At 43.9% G+C, this 20,875-nt stretch overlaps 1 protein-coding gene across 1 annotated transcript in view; it reads right to left on the minus strand.

Moving 5' to 3' along the window:
* Window positions 1–20,875, minus strand: part of PTK2B (protein tyrosine kinase 2 beta) — a 72,424-nt gene that overhangs the window by 21,649 nt on the left and 29,900 nt on the right. Inside the window, exons 2-12 of the mRNA XM_072408945.1 lie at window positions 12,603–12,842; window positions 9,784–9,962; window positions 9,108–9,195; window positions 6,285–6,364; window positions 4,955–5,017; window positions 4,067–4,121; window positions 2,272–2,412; window positions 2,043–2,117; window positions 1,669–1,770; window positions 770–887; window positions 39–78 (exon numbers count right to left, since the gene is read on the minus strand). Of these exons, the coding sequence (XP_072265046.1) occupies window positions 39–78; window positions 770–887; window positions 1,669–1,770; window positions 2,043–2,117; window positions 2,272–2,412; window positions 4,067–4,121; window positions 4,955–5,017; window positions 6,285–6,364; window positions 9,108–9,195; window positions 9,784–9,962; window positions 12,603–12,794 (1,133 nt within the window). The 5' untranslated portion in view covers window positions 12,795–12,842. The remainder of the gene's footprint in view (window positions 1–38; window positions 79–769; window positions 888–1,668; window positions 1,771–2,042; window positions 2,118–2,271; window positions 2,413–4,066; window positions 4,122–4,954; window positions 5,018–6,284; window positions 6,365–9,107; window positions 9,196–9,783; window positions 9,963–12,602; window positions 12,843–20,875) is intronic.

Below are 20,875 nucleotides of genomic sequence, written 5' to 3' on the forward strand. Positions count from 1 at the left end.
TTTTGTATGGGACACTGATAAGATTTTATTGTTCTTACTGTGTGGGGATCCTGGGCAGGCTGATCCTCTTCTCATTCTCTGTAATGGGAAACACGGAAATATTATAATTACAGGAGAATATCTCATCATTCAGGTACAACTCCTTATATGGTCATGTCATGTGACTCCAGGTTCCCCCATTCTAAGGAGTTGGGGGGAAAAATACTTTTACATAAATTTACATAGATTTACATTTCCTGGAAATCATTGCAGGGGAATCTGTGTGTGTGCCCTGTTGAAGTCCCTCTGATGGGGAGTCCAGTGCCAGGACCACCAGTCCTGGAATAAGCGACCCCCAATAGGCTCTCGTATGGGTCAAAGACGCACCTCTTCGGGGGCCATGTGTTCCCTAATCCTAGCACTGCTTCATTATTTCTGGGGAAGTGTTCCCTGATCACCAACAAATGTGTTCCAGGATTTCCAGCAACTGTGTTCCCAGTGTTCTGGAGTCCTGTATGTTAATCTTCTATACAACATGTTCCACAATCACTAGCAAGTGCGTTCCAGGATCAGCAGGCACAGCAGTAGCACCCAGCATGCACACTGTGCTCCCTTTCTGCTTGCAAGCTTTCATTTAAATTTTTATTGCAGTGTACCTGTGGGTGGCGCTGTTCACGTGGATTCACTGCACTGGAAAAGTAACATCTGCAAAGTAGCAGGTTTTGCTGGAGTTGCAATAAAAGCCTGTGTGTGTGTGGGGGGGGGGTGTATATTCTACAAATGCATTTACCTTTTCCGGGATACACAATAAGTGACTGTGTCGTCTCGTTCTGGAGCCGGCAGTATCCGTCTATGAGGTCCGCCATGTTTTCAGCCATGGCTAGAGAAGAAGTCTTGATGGCGAGCGGCTTCACATTCACAACAGTGAAAGTTTTGTGTTAATTTATTGCAACATCTGTTCATGATTACAAATCAATCACTGGAAGCATACAAGACACTCGTTGCCCGTGTGTAAGCAGTGGTCTCTCTGCACAAGTCTAAAAAGTCTGCACAAGTCTGAAACCTCCAATCAGATAGGAGAAATCTGTCACTTACCATTGAAAATCTGCAGAGTGACCTCTGCTTCCACACGGCAAGAATCCTATTCGACAGCATGCTGGCAGGTGAAAGGATCAAGACAGAAAAGGGTAGGGGGTAGGTTTGGGTAAGGGATGAATGTAGAGGGGTGGGGGTTAGGTTGGGGTAAGAGAAAAAAGGATGGGGGAGCTTAAATAAAAATGTTCCTAATGAACCATAAAAGGCCCATCTTTATCTATAACATTTTACCTCCATTATACCCCCTTGACAACCCTCCCACCCATTTTTCCTCACCCACTCGTTGTTTATTATATACGTTTTATTGTTCCTCTTATGTAAAACCCAATAAACATATTTAGAAAGTAAGAACAATAAAAGAGCTTTAAAACAAGCCATCACTGACCACTGTAGTTGCAGGCACTGTGGAGAAATTCATCCTTAATCTCCATGCAGAAGCATTGAAATCCCAGCCCCTCCCCCTTGGCACCCTGCCAGCCTTCTGCTGCCTTCAGATGTTTGAAGATGAATTGCTCCCTAGTGCCTGCAGCTACAGAGGTGAGTGTGAGGGTAATAGGGTATCATGTGAGAATAGCAGCATCTCTGAGGTTTTACCTGGGGGGCTCCTGAAATCCCCAGCAGCAGTAGGGCCCGGTTATCATCTAGCAGGGAACATTTGATAGATTTGATCTGCTTGAACTCTGCCAGAAAAGTGGGCTGTGGAGACAGAAGAGGTCACTGTCACTGACGTTGTGTGAAGGACCAGAATTCTGGGTAAATCACATGATACTCTATCATATTCCAGCTTTCCCCTTCCTTGGCTGCTTATGTAGGGCAGTGGGGTGAGGAAGCTGGGCCAGCACAGACAGTACACACAGAAGAAGGAAAAACTCTTCTGTTCTTTGATGTCTGCTGGGTTTATTTTTCTGAGCTGTAATAAATCAAAAACTAGATTCACATTTTACATGCAGAGGAATAATATGGGTCACCTTTGAGTCCTTGGTAGTGAGCTGCCGAATGCCCTTTGGGCCAATGACCAAGTCTACGGTGATGCTCCATCCTTGCTGGTAAAAAGAAACACAACACAGACGTAATTAACAAAAAAAAATATTAAAAATTCCACAGCGCATGGCTTCTAAATATGAAACTGATCCTCAGGGGAGGAGCCAACTAATCATAAGGGGAGGGAACTACTGATCTTCAGGGGTGGTAACTCACAGCCAATTCGCAGCGATAGGTCTCCTGGTCGATGGAGGTGAAGCTGGAGAGAGTCCCCAGGAACCTCATGATGCATTCTTCTTCCTTCAGGGAGCCGTACTGCTGGAACGTCTGCTGGATCATCTTACGGAACTGCTTGGGCTGGTCATAAAAACACAGATTTATCAGATCCATCAATCAGCAGGAGACTAATGAGGTCATCAATGTCCTCTCTCCATCTCTAATCTGATTGGCTCCCAGTCTGAGTGTTGCTGTACAGCAGTAACATCAGGCTGATACCAGCTCATCTGATTTTTAAACCAGACACATAACTGGGTTGTCTTTGTAAATTCTGGGTAAAGTCCAATCAGAATCTTATCTTTTATACTTTTATTATATCAATATGTAATATTGCTGCTTTATATCTGGCCGCCCTGTGCCAGGTGCAGGCAGGAGATCCGGGCCGCAGCTGTCACTCAGGGTGTGCCAGTGCAGACCTTCAGGGGTCAGACATGCCTCATAGGACCGTACTCCAATCAGCAATGTGGCCAGGGAGTGTGGAACTTTCTGATTGGAGAACTGTGCAAAGGGGGCTGATGGGAAAACTGAGCTATTTGCCCTCATAGAGTCTCCACGAGAGGATGAGCTACATACCTATCATACACATTACACAGGGCAAAAAGGGGATGGCATAAACCCAACCTATTACAGTCTCCCCCTAGGGGTTGGATTATGTATTGCTGCCACCTATACCACCCAGGATGGCTCCTCTTACTATCACAGTCTCCTCCTAGAGGCTGACTTATGTGTTGCTGCCACCTATACCACCCAGGACGGCTCCTCTTACTATCACAGTCTCCCCCCAGGGGTTGGATTAATATTGCTGCCACCTATACCCCCAGGATGGCTCCTCCTACTGTTACAGTCTCCTCCTGTGGGTTGGATTATGTATTGCTGCCACCTATACCACCCAGGACAGCTCCTCTTACTATCACAGTCTCCCCTTAGGGGTTGGATTATGTATCACTGCCATTTATACCCCCAGGGGAGCATTTCTTACTATCACAGTCTCCCCCTGTGGGTTGGATTATGTTTTGCTCCACCTATACCCCCAGAGGGACTCCTTTTACTATCACAGTCTTCTCCTAGGGGTTGGATTATGTATCACCGCCATCTATACCCCCCGGACTGCTCTGCTTCCTATCACAGTCTCCTCCTAGAGGTTGGATTATGTATTGCTCCCCATATACCCCCCTGGACAAATCATCTTCCTTTATTGCTGTGGGTTTGATTATGTATCACTACCATCCTCATCCCTCTAGGACGATTCCTCCTTGTCCAGACCATACTCTTCTATGACCAATACACTGGCTGGCACCCCGATAACACCCCGGGTACTTCAGTTGCTGAGCAAGAGATTGAAATCTCCCTCCACACTGCACACTCTGCGTCACATGACAGCCCATCGTCCAATTACACCCCAGGCTAAACTGATGAATGTAAACAAAAGTCATGTGACCTTTCCGACTTCCTGTTTGCCACAGTCACAGATGCGTGCTGATTGGTTGGTGAAGCCAGTCTGGGAACAGTCATCTCCTCACAGACACTACATTCATATTCTGTTATCTTTCATTATAGGTTTCACATATAACTGGAGTGAATGAGCTGGGGTGAACATCAACAAAAAATCGGTACTGTACTGGCTACAACAAGCTGTTACTGAGCACTAGTTGCCATGGCGACCCAGGCTTCGGCCTATGTGGAGATCCCAGCCCTGGCCCTGACTCTCATAGCCCTGTAATAATAATTGTGTTACCTTTAGACTTTCCTGCATCTGCCTGGGAAAGAACAGGTCCAGGCCCACTTCTTTCCTGGAAACAAAACACAAATATATGAATGGGGGAAATAAAAAGGAAAAATATACAGCTATGAGGATACAGAACAGGAGAGCCTAGGCACAGGAAGTCACCGATATACAGCTATGAGGGAACAGGACAGCAGTGCCTAGGCACAGGAAGTCAACCGATATACAGATGAGCGTACAGAACAGGAGTGCCTAGGCACAGGAAGTCACCTGATATACAGCTATAAGGATACACAACAGCAGTGCCTAGGCACAGGACGTCACCAGATATACAGCTATGAGGGGACAGAACAGGGGTGCCTAGGCAAAGAAAGTCACCCGATATACAGCAATGAGGGCACAGAACAGGAGTGCCTAGGCATAGAAAGTCACCTGATATACAGCAATGAGGGGACAGAACAAGAGTGCCTAGGCACACAGTCACCTGATACACAGCTATGAGGGAACAGGACAGGAGTGCCTAGGCACAGGTAAGGTAACCAATCAGTTTTTCTGTATATGAATTCTTTCCAGTTTGTGTATCTGGGGTGTGGCAGGGCGTGGCAGGGGTGTGTCCTCCCTGCATGATATTTAAGTGGCAGAGCGTTGGCATTGTGTGGTTCAGCCTCCTCGGGGTCCTGGAAGGATTACCAAGCTCTCATCTTCATGTCAGGTATTCAGTGATGGAACGTTTGACGTGTGTCAGTGTCGCAGGAAATGCGTGGGCTGGAACAAAGCACACAATGCGGCGTTCTGACAATACAAGCAGCCCATTATCTCTCCACCGCTGCCATTCCAATCTGCAGAATGAAAGATTTCTGTCCCCCTCCCCCTCCCGGTGTCACCGCCACCGTTACTTACTCCAGGAAATCAAAGTTGGATCTCTTCTCCAAGGCGTTCTGCGGCATGTCTTTATAGAAACGCCTGCGGGATGAAAAACGGGAAACATTAATCTTATTAATTGTTCTGAAAAGTGTATGTCGGATGAAAAGTTAGACAATTCACTAATGTTTTTTCATAAAGCAGTGAATCTGACATTCACTGAAACGTTCCAGCTCCATGTGTTTCAATGGCAGTATTCTCCACCAGGGAAGGATTCACTGCTTTATAAATAGAATCCTATACTATGGTCTCTATTGATGAATGATTCCCCTGGTAATTCACTCATATTATTCATTGCTTTACTATTCATTTGTTATTGTCACAACTGTGCACTTTTGATGATTGGCCACTAGGTGGCAGAACAAGCCATTGTTTTAATAGGAGAGAGATTCAGGGAATTTCAGAGGAATTAATGGGGGAATCATTTATAAATGGAGCCCTGTGTCTGCGGGACACCAGCAGATCCGCTGGCAGTGTTGTGCTCGGCCAATCAGTAATCGAGGAGTCAAAGACCTCAAAACATGGCGTGATAATGTTCCCTACCAATCGTGTGCTTGGCACACCGGAGCAGATTTGCTCGATCATTCACACACACAATGTCCATTTCATAGAATATTCACCACCAGGGTTGGATTGGCCTTTAGGAAGGCTGGAGGGACCCTCCAGTGACCCCCGGTGATTTGCCCCGACATTTGTTTTTGTTAAAGGGGGTCACAGGACAGCCACCTGGCCCTGATTGGCTCCTGGCCTTTGTAAAACATCCCAGCATGCCAGGAAAGACTCGTGTACCTGTGAGCCCTCCTTCTCACGTCCTCGGCGGGCCCCTAGGGTCCCGGTTTGCCAGCACCATCGGATTTATTCAAGCCTTATGATTTGGATCACATTCCCGTCAGATCAGATTGGAAATAAAAAACCTGCCCATATGTTTGCTAGTCATAGGATTCCTGCTGATCCTGCCAGATACCCCAGTAAACAACTACTTCCTGTCTGACCATGCAAGGCATGGAAGCAGATCTGACCTTCCCGTGGTACCCATCTCTCTTGTGTTGTCACCTGGACCTCCAATGGACACTACAGGTGACAACTTCAACACAATACCTAGGCCTGGTGCACTGTTGTCACCATCAGGCTCTGAGACACACATGCAGCCATTATGTATGTGGATAGGTAGTGGCTGCGAAGTGGCTGCAGGAGATCCAATCCCTGGGGGTCTACATATACACAGGGGGACACAGGTGACCCTTTGATAGGAGTGCAGCTTTACAATAACCTCTCCATGCCCAATGATAGAATATTATCCTCTCCTTACCTGAGCTCCAGGCACCCCAGCTGCAGGGCCATGCCCTCGCTGACCTTGGTGGCGTACTGCTGCATGTAGTCATTTCTCAGCTGGAAATATACAGACAGGGACACAATTACCATATTAAATTCTAATCAACCAATCAGATTTATTCTTTCTTGCATGTGATCCCAGGTAACCTAAATCCTGTGCTTGCTGTGGATTACCGCATGGTGCACCCTGAAGATCTGATGTGTATTGTTATCACACCAACAAAGTCCAAGAGAGACAGAAAAGACTTTAAGATGGTTCAACTCCCCAAAAACACAAAAAACATCAATTTAATTTCCTCTTATGACCACTAGAGGTCAGCAATGCGCCATCACTGGAAATTGGAAGCACACATTGGATTGTTCATGAATTGCGGAGCCTCAGCCTATAAAACGTTACTTCATTCCCTACAATCCAACTGGTGGCAAATGTTACTGAATTATTGAATTAATGCTTGCTAGAAATGTCACTTTTATATTCTTTCACTTAACTTATTTTTCTTTCGATAGAGAATCATTTTTTTCTCTTTTTTGATTCATATTACATCCCAAAAACTCCAAAAATAGAGTTTTACAATTGTATTTGATTTAGTATGAATGAAACCTACAGGTAATTGCAAAGCCCCTGAACGTGGTATTGTCCCCAAAATTGCCTGGAATGTTACAGGAGGTTGTGGGAATGTGTCCCAAGTGAACTGCCCCTGACAACCACCAGCCAATGAGAATGCTGCACGTTTTTTAAGTTATAAACAGGTCCCCAGCCATTGATTATGTAAGCTACCAGCACCAGCAAATCGAGCAATGTACACAGTATGGAAGCCATTATTATCCATGCTGGGGTATACCTCTGCAATCATATTTAGAGAGGAGCGCCAGCTAACTAGGACATTTGTCTTCAATACACATAACAAGGAAAGCTGACTCAATATACAAAAATCGCATCCATAGGGACCCTAACCCTCAAACTAACATTCTAACCCTAACTCCAACCTAAAAACCCAAATTATCTAATCCTAACCTTCCAACCCTAAGCATCCAAGCCTAATTCAAACCCTAACCATCTCACCATAACATAAACATTCTAACTCCAATTCTATTTATCTAACCTTCTAACTCAAACCTTAAAACCCAAACCATCCTAACAACTCTAATACGAACCTCCCAACCCTAACTATCCAAGCCTAACTTTCCAACCCCAACCTTCTAATTCTCACTATAACCTTCCAATACCAACCTTCAAACCCTAACCTTCCAACCCTCCCCTTCTAACCCTAACTCCAATCTAAAAAACCAAATTATCTTATCCTAACCTTCAAACCCTAACCATTCAAGCAAAATTTAAACCCTAACCATCTCACCATAACCCACTAGCCCAAAATGTCTAACTCTAAATCTAATTTTAAAACCCAAATCATGCTAACCCTCCAGCTCTAATCCTAACCTTCCAACCCTAACCATCCAACCCTAACCTTCTAATCCTAACCTTCCAACCCTAACCATCCCAACCCTCTAAAACCCAAACTATCCCACCTGTAATACTAATAACTAATATTAATATTAAAAAAAAATACTAGCAATAAATGTAATAACTGTAATACTAACCTTCCAACCTTAACTATCAAAAGCCTAACTTTCCAACCCTAACCTTCTCATTATAACCTTCCAACCCTAACCTTCTCACTATAACCTTCCAACCCTAACCTTCTAATTCTCACTATAACCTTCCAATCCCAACATTCCAACCCTAACCTTCTCACTAAAACCTTCCAACTCTAATCTTCCAATACCAGCCTTCAAACCCTAACATTCTTATCCTAAACATCCAACGCTAACCTTCTCCCTAAAACTCTTTAATCCTAACCTTCCAACCCTAACCTTCTAACTCTAACCTTTCAACCCTAATCTTCTCACTATAACCTTCCAACCCTAACCTTTTAATCTTAGCCTTCCAACCCCAACCTTCTCACTATAATCTTCTAATCCTAACCTTCCAACCCTAAATATTTAACCTTAATTCAAACCCTAACTATCTCACCATAACCCACTAACCAAAACCTTTTAACTCTAAATCTAACCATAAAACCCAAATCAACCCTAACCTTCCACCCTATCCCTAACCCTAACCTTCTAATCCTAACCTTCTCTCCATAATCTTCCAATCCCAACCTTCTCGCCCTATCTCTAACCCTACTGTTCCAACCCTAACCCTCTAATCCTAATTTAACCCTAACCTTCTCACTGTAAACTTCTAACTCTATATCTAACCATGACCTTCTAATCCTAACCTTCCAATCCCAACCTTCTAACCCTAACCTTCCCACCCTATCCCTAACCCTAACCTTCTAATCCTAACCTTCCAATCCCAACCTTCTAACCCTAACTTTCCAACCTTAACCTTATGATCCAAATTTACCCTAACCTTTTACCCTCAACCTTTCAACCCTAACCTTACCCTAGTCATCTAATCCCAACTTTAACCCTGACCTCAACCTTTTTTAACCCTAAATTTATCTCTAATCTTAAACTTTCAACCCCAACTCTAACCATAACCTTCTAACCCTAACTCCAATCTTCCACCCTAACCTTCTCACCATACTTTAATCTTACAAGCCTAACACCCTAACCTTCTAACTTCACTTCCCTAACCTTCTAAACCTAACTTCAATAAGGAAACAACAAACATCTGTTTACTATGATCTGCTCATTAAATATTCACAAAGTTTTCCTTTAAATAAAGAAGAAAATAAAAGAAGGCAAATAATTCCAGGTTTCCTATTGGCTGTCTGCTTTGCCCCTGACTCACCTGCTGGTAGAAGTACAGCAAAGTCGTCTTGTCTTGTTTGAAGCTTTCTATGTAATTATCGGGCAGGTAGCGGATCCGCAGATCATATCTGGAAATAAAGGAATGGAAACAAACGTGTCAGGGCAGGAAAATTCAATGAGCTCAGAATTCTTAAGGCTGATCATGTGATACGCTGGGTGTTCCGCGCCTTGGGATGATCCCTTGCTAAATCCAAGATTTTAGGTTTCTTTAAAGTGAAGACATTATTATTATCATTGATTGCCATGCTGATGCCCCTTGGGGGCGGAGTCATGACACCCTGCATTAGTAGCATTAATATGGGTGTCATTCAACCCTTAAGTCTGAGGACATCTAGTGGTGTAGTAGAAGTACTGTATGGAACAGCTCCAGATTTGTAGGTGCATTACAGCTCTAATTCCTTTCTCCCATTTAATAAAAATTGATCCAGAACCAGCATGCAGCCAGTAAAGTGAAATAATATCTAATCCGCACAACTCAGGCTCAGTTCTGTAGATTCTCACTTCTTGTTCTAAGTGACTAGAAATCTAACTGGAGAACGAGGCAATCAAAGTGTGAGAGATGGAAAATTTCTGGTTTCCCATTGCAACCAAATTTGCAACTAAACCAAATTTATAAATGAAGAATTCTGATTGGATAACCATTCATGAGGGCTTACCTCCATTCTGCCTCTAGGTGGAGACACTCATACTTTTCCTGCACCTCTCCAACAGTCAGGTCGGGGTGGAGCCAGTGGATCTCATCGGACTTTAGGTGTTTCAGGCGCAGACCGTAGCTGTCCACGTGTTGGATGTCCGGGCCGATCCGCCCACTGAGGAGAATGGAACTGATAATTTCCTGTAAAGACAGGGTGATAGTGAAAGAAGGTAAAGCTTGAGTTAGGTTTAATGTACCTTCACTTCCTGTCCTTGTGACATATTTATAAGGAAAAGGGGGCGCTGTTGCTACCAGAACAGGGAGGCAGAGACATCCATAAGAAAATTCCTCCTGGGCGGACGTATGCAAATTAGATCGCCTGCCCATTCACACCCCTGAGGTGCATTCCAGTGCATTATTGTTAACATGCAGTATTTAGGATTTAAAGAGAACCTGCCACCAGACCAAGCATGTCAACAGCAATCTTTTCATCTGTGCATTTAATTTGTCATATAGAAAGTCCCCCCTTCCAAAAGACCTGGAACTGCTGCTGGGTGCCGCCATCTTGGATATCATGTCAGGAAAAAAAGGGGCAAATTCTTTACCATGCATTTGCATTGAATGTGCATTCATTTGTTTTCTTGATTTAAAGGTCGCCATGAATGCAGGTTCCCTTTAGGGGGGAATTCAAGGGCAGGAGAGCAATGTCCCCTCCCGACTTTCTACACATTTGTTATTTGACAATGGAATTTTTCACGTCCCTTCGGCCTCAGCAAACACACAAGGTGAAGCCAAAGCAAACATTTTGCTGGATTCCTTAGAAAGCCCGGATTTACCTTTCACGTCTCTCCGAGGACGCTCTATGAAGCCAATAGCCTGGTGGTGAATCTCATTGCTGCAAAGCTATATATAAAGCATGCAGGTATCTACAATTGTCTGACACAGATCAGCCCCTGCTGCAGCCTCTCATCTGCTGGGAATAGAATGAGGCAGCGTTGGTTTCCCTTTAAGCCGCAGAACTTTGCAGCAAGTATTTCTGTTATGTAATAATAAATAGCATTCTATAGGCGGCCGCCTCTTCCTCCCCCAGAGCTCTGACGTCTCGCTCACGCACAGCGACCGGTATTCTTATATGCGTCAAAAAAAAAAATCAGAGCGACTTCTGTCAATTGCTTTAATAGGTATCAGGGATTTTATACCATCGTTGTTCATCTGATAACAGACAATAGAAGTAGCGCAGGATCTGGGGGAGGGGGAATTATTCACATCTATTATCCACGCGGTGCCGTGGGATGTTAATGCAGAGCTGAGCTGTCTTTATAGACTTGGAGGCTTCTTCTTGTGGGGGGAAAAACGCAGAGAGAGGATTAAACAGCTGAAGAACATATATGTCTATCCATTCCTGGGAATGACACAGCTCTGCCATACACAGCCCTGTGTATTACAGTTCAGTACTCCACTTTCCTGTGACCGCACAGTGAAAAAAGAAGCAGCAGATTGATAAACTCCAACTCTGCTCTGTCAGTCTGCTTTATCCCCCTTGCACTGCAGTGGACACAACTGGCTCCATCTACTGCTTCTCCCTCCTCCAGTTTTAGCTCTGCTGTACAGGGACTGCAAGAGGCTGAGGCCAAGTCAAACTTATTTACATCTTTGGCATTTAATAAAAAGTTTTTCCAAGAATTTGGAAGCAGATCTGGGTCAGTATGCTGTGCAGAATGTGGTGATCTATGCCTGGTCAGGTAGAAGAGGAGGAAGGTGTGATGGATACAGATTGTTTGTAGACCGAGCAGCCAGACCATGAAACCCCCCAGCCTAATATTGTGACCCCTCCGGGCTCCATGAGACCTATGAAGGTGCCCTGTGGTGTCTGAGAAGTTAGCAAGAAGATACTTTATATTACACTGCCTCTGTCAGCTGCTTCATTCCCACCCTGCTGCCTCTCCCATTTTGCCTTCTTTCCATAATGCACCCTACTGACTCCGCTGGCCTGCCATCTTCCCATAATGCCCCTTGCTGCCTCCACTGCCCCGCCTTCCACCCATAATCCACCCTGCTGCCTCCCCTGGCCTGCCTTCTTCCCATAATGCCCCCTGCTGCCTCCTTGAGCCTGCCTTCTTCCCATAATGCACCCTGCTGCCTCCCCCGGCCTGCCTTCTTCCCATAATGCACCCTGCTGCCTCCCCTGCCTGCCTTCTTCCCATAATGCACCCTGCTGCCTCCCCTGGCCTGCCTTCCTCCTATAATGCACCATGCTGCCTCCCCTGGCTTTCGTTCTTCCCATAATGCACCCTGCTGCCCCCCGGCCTGCCTTCCTCCCATAATGCAACCTGCTGCCTCACTTGGCTTGCCTACTTCCCATAATGCACCCTGCTGCCTCCCCTGCCTGCCTACTTCCCATAATGCACATCCATATACTTCCCTGCTGCCATCCATATGCTATAAATGAAAACGTTATTCAAGCCAAGCCTTCTTCCTCCATTGCTTCATGGTCCAGTTCAGACCTTCTTGTGACCATTGTAGGTATCTTCGGCAGTGGACAGGGATCACCAGGGGCACTCTGACTGGTTGCGGCCCCCATATACAGCAATCTGCGACAGTATTTGTAGTGAAATCTTTTTATCTTAGCCGGCATTGGGTAGGTCAGTAATTTGAAGGATCGGACCAGGCAGGATAAGTTCCCTCACCATCGATGAGCCTTGGGATGATACTGCTACTGGTTCACCAGTTGTTCTTCTTCCTTGGCCCACTTTAGTAAGTACTAACCACAGCATTCCAGGATCATGCTACTACCCTGCCATTTTGGGAATGTTCTGACCCAGTCACCCAGTAATCACTTACCCGTATCTCAGTGTATATGCTGCACTTGACTAGCTTGAAGTTCTTCATCAGGTTGGAGCTGTTGCTGTGGAAGCACACCTTAAGAATTCGCATCTCTTCCTTACTGATCTCTCCATCAAGAGGCAGCTCTGCGGGCCCATCGGACCTCACGAAGGTTCCAACCCGTGAACGATTTATAGGGTCCAGCGACATCCTGGCACCGTGAATTCAAAGGACAACTATAGCGAAGACATCATTTATCTGTGAAAGTCAAGGAGATCTTTTTAGATATCACGTGGTCCATACAGGGGGCATCAGGTTTATTTATCATTAAAGCAATCTTGTGAATTAAAATCAGACAAAACCAGAGTTGTGAGAAGACCAGGGGAACACTGACCCAGGTTGTAGAATATGGAAATCATCTCATGGCCTGGACATCTCTGTATAATGCTCTACCCAAGAAACCACACATCATTAGTCGACTGGACATCTCTGACTACTTCTCCACCTAGGAAACCTCTCAACAATGGTCAAGTGGACTGCTCTGTCTACTGGTCCACCCAATAAACCTCTCATCAATGGACAACTGAACATCTCTGTCTACTGCTCCACCCAATAAACCTCTCATCGATGGTCAACTGGACATCTCTGTCTACTGCTCTACTCAGGAACCTCTCATCGATGGTCAACTATGGTCAACTGATCATCTCTGTCTACTGCTCTGCCTAGGAAACCTTTCATCAATGGTCAACTGGACATCTCTGTCTACTGCTCTACCCAAGAAAACTTTCATCAATGCTCAACTGAACATTTCTGTTTACTGCTCCACCTAGGAAACCTCTCATTGATGGTCAACTGGACATCTCTGTCTACTGCTCTACCTAGGAATTCTGCACTAAATGGTCAACTGGACATCTCTGTCTACAGCTCTACCTAAGAACCTCTCATCAGTGGTCAACTGGACATCTCAGTCTGCTGGTCTACATAGGAAACATCTCATCAATGGTCAACTGGACATCTCTGTCTACTGCTTCACCTAGAAAGACTTATATCTACGATATAATGTTCTACCTAGGAACCTCGCATCAATGGTCAACTGGACATCTCAGTCTACTGCTCTACATAGGAAACATCTCATCAATAGTCAACTGGACATCTCTGTCTACTGCTTCACCTAGAAATACTTAAATCTTCAATATAATGCTCTACCTAGGAACTTCTCATCAATGGTCAACTGGACATCTCAATCTACTACTTCACCCAGGAAACCTCTCATCAACGGTCAACTGGACATCTCTGTTTACTGCTCCACCTAGGAAACCTCCCCTACTGGACAACTGGACATTTCTGTCAACTGCTCTACCTGGGAAACCTCTCATCAATGGTCAACTGGACATCTCAGTCTACTGCTTCACCTAGAAAGACATATATCTACAATATAATGCTCTACCTTGACACCCCCTGCATCTACTGGGCATCTATTCTTTATTAATCTACTTGTTCTTCTACATAGAGAACTCCTTATTAATATTATATCTGAGTAACCACAATATAACGCTCTACTGGGCATCCACCCATTAATGATCCACTTATTCTAACCAATCTTCTACCTACATTTCCTTAATGGATTTATACCTGGGCATCTACAATATAATTTTCTACCTGGAGATCCCTGAATTGATCCTCTACTGGGCATTTCACTTTTGAGGATCTACTTGTTCAAATTGATCTTCTACCTACCTGAATGTCCACCATATAATTCTTCACACTGGCAACCCCAGCATCTATTAGGCATCTATTGTTTGATGATCTACTTTTCTAATTGATCTTCTACCTAGACATCTCCTTAGTGGATTTAAACCTGGGTAGCCTGGGTTCATCCACATCCATGTACTGCTCTACCTTGACCCCTCTTGCATCTACTCATTGATGATCTACTTGGACCCATTTTCTACATGGAAATCACCAAATGATAAATATAGGAATCTCCTTTCTAGTTTTATATGTGGGTATCCACAATATAATTCTGTATCCTGCCCCCCAGCATTTTCTGGGCATATCCCTAATAATTACATTTCCAACTGATCTTCCAATTGGACATCTCCCTATTGGTTTTAAACATGGGTATCCATCATATAAGGCTCTACCTTGACATCCCATCACTAATATTCCACTTGGACTCATTTTCCACATGGACATCATCATACTGATCTACCTAGACATCTTCATGTCCATGTCATGAACCTGCAATGGGAAGTTCTGATCTTCTCACCCAACCAACATAACCCCAAACATTTTGGTTAACAATCTATTTTGAATCACCGAGCAATGTAAAAGCAGCTGTCTAGATGACAATCTGACTTCCTTTGATGTCTGTAGATGACAGAACTCTAATTGAATGTCTTCATTCTGGTTACCGCATTCCATGTCTCAGCTGTGGCTTTCTGTACTTAGTGTTCTCGCCGTGTTATATATGAACAGAGAATAAAATAAGAATGAAACTCATCTCCATCTGCTGCAGCCACAAGGACACATTTGGTTATACAGAGAGTAGCTGACATTATGAAAGTATCTGCACAATACACAATATATGTAATTATTATTATATTTTACTTCCCATTATAGTTGTGGTCAATTCCACAGAGACAATTGTCACCAGTTTTGTATTTTATTTCTGCCAGTGACCTCCTATTTGGGGGATTTTTTTCAAATCCTTCCCATGTGGTGCCCACACAGCAAATGGGTTCAAACTTTTCCATGCGCCACTAAGAATGCGGGAATTGTGTGTATTCCTGCCGACATTTGCAGTGGCTTTCTTCCCATGCTGCAAGAGTTAAATAATCTTTTTGTTCTGAGTTTTACCAAAGTTTATCCCTTATATCTTACACTGGGTTCCCCCACCGACCCTACAGGTTATAGGCACAAATCCAGAACCCAGAAGAAGATGTAATGAAGACAGGAATGGGGTAAAGAACATGATGGAGTGAAGATGAAGACACAGTGAGGATGACGAAGGTGTAAAGGTGACCATGGAGTGTAGATGAGGAAACAGTAAAGATGGACAGAATGAAGATGACAGCAAAGTGAAAATGGTAACGGAGCGAAGATGATGAAGTTGTGAAGATGTCATCAGAGTGACAATGACGATGGAGAGAAGATGAGGCCAGAGTGAAGATGACATGGAGTAAAGATGGCGAAGGTAAGGATTGAGTGAAGAAAACAAAGTAGTCAAGATATGGAAAGAGTGAACATGATGACAGCAAGATCATGACTGAGTAAAGATGACAATGGAGTGAAGATGACAGCAAAGATGATGAAGAAGTGAGGATGACAACGGAGGTAAGTTAACATCAAAGATGAGAGAGGAGGAAGATGACAGTAGAGTGAATATGATGATGAAGTGAACATGACAACAAAAGGAAAATGCTGATGACAGCAGATTGAAGATGATGTCAGAGGAGGTTGACGGCAGAGTGAAAGTGATAAAAAAGTGAAGATGATGATGGAGTAAAGATGACGTCATATAGAGGATGGTGGCGGGTGAGGATAGCAGATGTTACATTGCTAGAGAGTAATGATGACAATGGAGTAAAGATGATGACAGAATAAAGATGACAGCGGAGTAAAAATGACAATGGGGTACAGACAATGATGGAATAAAGATGATGACACAATGAAGATGATTGTGGAGTGAAGATGATCAAAGAATGATGGCAGAGAAAGATGATGATGAAGTGAAGATGATGGCAGAGTGAAAGTGATAAAAAAGTGATGATGATGATGGAGTAAAGATGACGTCATATAGAGGATGGTGGCGGGTGAGGATAGCAGATGTTACATTGCTAGAGAGTAATGATGACAATGGAGTAAAGATGATGACAGAATGAAGATGACAGCGGAGTAAAGATGACGATGAAATTAGGATGACGGCAGAGTGAAAATGACAATGGGGTACTGACAATGATGGAATAAAGATGGTGACACAATGAAGATGATGGTGGAGTGAAGATGATGTCAGAAGAAGATGACAATGGAGTAAAGATGATCAAAGAATGATGGCAGAGAAAGATGATGATGAAGTGAAGATGATGGCAAGTGATAATAAAGTGATGATGATGATGATGGAGTGAAGATGACGTCATATAGAGGATAGTGGCGGGTGGGGATAGCAGATGTTACATTGCTAAAGAGGATGACTGAGTAATGATGACGATGAAATAAAGATGACGGCAGCATGAAAATGACAATGGGGTACAGACGATGATGGAATAAAGATGATAAGAAAGTGTAAATGATGGAACAGGAAAAGGAAGGAGGAGGAGAGGCGAGCACAATGATGCTTTAAGATTTCTATATCACCAAAGGCCGGATGGGCAAAAAGTGACAGCTGAAAGTGATGCAAAAATAGCGATTTTGTTTCTTTCTGTCTGCACAGCCAAGCTGTCAATACTTGTGTTTTTCTCCACTTTGCTATATATAGCGAGGAGCAATACTGCAACAAGACCGGAGAAATCCATATTTTACATTAGGGGAACATTTGCCACGAACAAAAATAAAATAATTGAAATAAGAAAATGACTCTTCGCTATCAGCACATGGCGTGCGGATAGAAAAACGGCGGTGTAAAAAGTTTGGTTTCAGTTACTGCCTTCGGGGGGAAAACCAAAATTCAGATTGTTATGGGGACATGAATACATCGTAATATATCATTCTGGTTATGTTCCAGGGCTCCTCTCCTGCTCCGCATTTCTTTTTCTAGGGGCCACAGCCAAGATGGAGACGCTGGATTTCCAGTAAACTCTTCTCTTTCATTTCGGGGCAAGGATTTGGCTTTTTGGGATTCACTGGAACAGTAAAGAGAACCCCACAGTCTTCATAGTGAGGACCTCTTTTCACCTATGATTCACCTAACTTTTTTCCTACAATATAAACTTTTTGGGATCCACTTGTGTCCGATTCATTAATATGGTTCACACGTTTTGTATTACAATTCAATGTGAATAATGTGCACATTTTGGGTAAAAGTAGGGTGAATCCTGGTTAGGATTTATGAATAAACCCCCAAAATATAAATTGCAGCATGAAAGTTGATTTTTAATACGATGGTTAACTGATTGACGAAAAATATAAAAAAAACTCACCAAGTAAATTTGTGATATAATGATTCGATGGATTTGCCTAATCAAATGAAAATATTGATAATGGTGTAAGCCAGCCAAACGCTAATTAAAAAAGAACAAAATGGACACAAAAAATTAATGAACCAGGCAACTGTGAAAGAGTGGTTGCTGCAACCACCACAGCGCGCCCCTAATGCATGAATAGGGATCTAAGCCAGCAATAGACAGATCTACTTTAATCTGATTGATTATCAATTTGATTCACTATTGGTAGAAAATCAATCAAATTATCAATCGTACACAATCAATGCAGGGCATTGATTCTTTGGGTTGTATCTATAAATTATTCCCCTGTCAATTTGCTCATAATTTTCATCCATAGCATTTCCTATAGAGACAGCAATGTACTTTGGCAAGTGACCACTAGGTGGCAGAATAAGTTATTGTTTTATTAGGAACTGAAAATGAGAGACATGCAAATTTCAGATGAATTGACAGGGAAATCATTTATAAATCAATCAATAAATAAATAAATAATTTCCATTTTAGAAATGGGAAATAAAAAAAAAAAATTGATTGGTCAATTCCACTAAATGATTGACAGTATGGTAACAGCAGCAGCATGACATCCTCCTCCTCCTGCAACACAAAGGATTGGAAAAGTTCTTCTGTTCCCCCAGATGGCTAAAAATTTGCTTCTACAGCACAAGCTGCCAATGCCAACCAATAATGTAATTATTATGTAATCATATAGCACCGACATATTCCACAGTGCTGTACAGAGTCATGTGACTGTCAATCAGAGGCGCTCACAATCTAATATCCCTGCCATAGTAATTCACTCAGTTCAATATGGAGGGAAGCCAATGAACCTACCAGTATGATTTGGGGATGTGGGGGGAGGGGACTGGAGTGCCCGGTGACAGGACAGGAGTGCCCAGTGACAGGACTGGAGTGCCCAGTGACAGGACAGGAGTGCCCAGGACAGGAGTGCCCAGTGAAAGGACAGCAGTGCCAAGTGACAGGACAGGAGTGCCAAGGACAGGACAGGAGTGCCCAGTGACAGGACAGGAGTGCCCAGTGACAGGACAGCAGTGCCAAGTGACAGGACAGGAGTGCCCAGTGACAGGACAGGAGTGCCCAGGACAGGAGTGCCCAGTGACAGAGAATGAGTGCCCCGATGTCTCAGCTTCCAATCAAATTGAAATACTGGATGGTGTCTTTTCCCTTCATGCGTCATTTTGGATATCGTCGTTTGTTATTACCAGCAGGCGTTATTCGTAAAGGGAAGGATGCCCAAAATATGCCACTCACATCCCTGACAGCATAGCGGGGGACATGGTCATATTTTATTCCTGAGAGGGGAATCATACTATACAGCGTGTGAGTCACGGGATATTCTGATGTTCAACTGACACACCACATGAGCGTCCGTGTGAATCAGACGAATGACAGGAACAGCCGAGCGTTTCCCGCAGCTGGCACGGTTGGCGCTGGGTCCTGGGTGAAAAGTCTCTGGTTGAAGCCAGCAATATAATTTCTTTATTTTACCATGGCAATGCCTTGTGACACAATCACATAACTGCAACACGCATGTAAAGCCTTAAATTAGATCCAGTCTGGTAACTGATCAGCAAATGCGGGTTTAGTGCTGATGATTTGCTGCGGCCACTTCCTGTCTATATGCACACTGCAAAGGGCCGCATGGCATTTGTCAGGTGATAGACCAAACCAATGATTGGTGGAGCAAAGGAGCAAAAAGGAGACAGGGCCAGAGCGTTGTCACCCTATAACAGGAAGCGGCTGAACATGACTTTTATGGCAGGATCACCAGGTATTATTTAAAGAGTATATTTCCAAGTGAACCCATACCAAATCCTAACCTTCAGAAGTAAGGGGCAGAAGGGGCAACAACAAGGGGTCACTCCTCCTGCAAGTCTGGTGTTTGTTAGCCTGGCAATGATGGAAGCTGCACCGTCACTAACCAATCAGGATGGCTACAGATCATGTGATCACCATGAGGTCCAATCACGCCTATAAACCTTTTCAGCCTGCAGGTGGCACTGTGCTGCTCTCTGTGCACTTGATGGACAGAATGAAAGAATTACAATGTTACAAAATAAAAATCTTGATTGGTTTGAATTAAAAATTCTATTATTTAGCCCCAAACCCTTTATTGTTACAGCTTACAGCAGCCTATAATAAAGTGTCAGCTATTAAAAAAGAGCACCCACCACCCTCTGCTTTATAAATACACCCCAGAGAGGTATTTTTACTGAATGCAGCTGAATTAGTTCTCATCATCTAGACTTCAAGGATCTCTGGTCATGTAGATGATGAACATACAGCTGTGCGCTGTTTAGGATTGTTGTACGGGTATTCAATTATAAACTGGTATACCAAGCTGGCACTAGCTTGGTATGTATGGCCCATCTGAAGCAACATTGGGCAGCTCTCAGTCAATTTATTTCTCTGGGGCCGCACACTGTGAATGCACGGAAATGCCCAAAACTCCTTTGGTCCCAGATACACCAAGGTGACAACTTCGCCCCCTAGTGGAACTTTAATGTAAGGCATTATTGGCATTGCTTTGGAGTAGCTGACCCATAGGGGACCCTTGAAATAACTTTCAAGCCTTCAGGGGTATCGTCAGAGTTTTCACAATATATTAGCATGGAGGTCAGAGGGAAGAATGTCTCTTACATTGCCGGCCAGTGGGATGAATGTCACCCTTACAGATAGCCAAAAAGATCATTGGTGTCAAACTGGCCTTGGAGCCCCTAGCTTGTTCTGGAGGAATCCTGGTTGAGAAACACCACCCTGGGGTATCTTCCAACAAGGTCTGGTGATGATAATGCAATTAACCCCTGCCATGGCAGTGCAGCAGTAATACATAATACCCGGCCAGGATCTCCCTGCAGCCATTGGACCTCCCCATACACCAGGACACGATATCCCTGACATATCCTACAAACACCATGACAAGCTGCTTGATGAAATGATTGGCTGAATGATTGACACAATACATAGGAGAACATTTGTCTCAGTCCCTGCCAGTTTTCTATATTAGCTGCCATCTGCTGGTGTATTGCAATCTGCTCAGAGCCGTACCCAGCAGATGAACCCCACAGAGTAATCATTTCCTGATCAGCATGGCAGGTTATCAGTGTGCAG

Source organism: Pyxicephalus adspersus, chromosome 4, assembly GCF_032062135.1.
Source record: "Pyxicephalus adspersus chromosome 4, UCB_Pads_2.0, whole genome shotgun sequence".
In the NCBI taxonomy this organism is placed as follows: domain Eukaryota; kingdom Metazoa; phylum Chordata; class Amphibia; order Anura; family Pyxicephalidae; genus Pyxicephalus; species Pyxicephalus adspersus.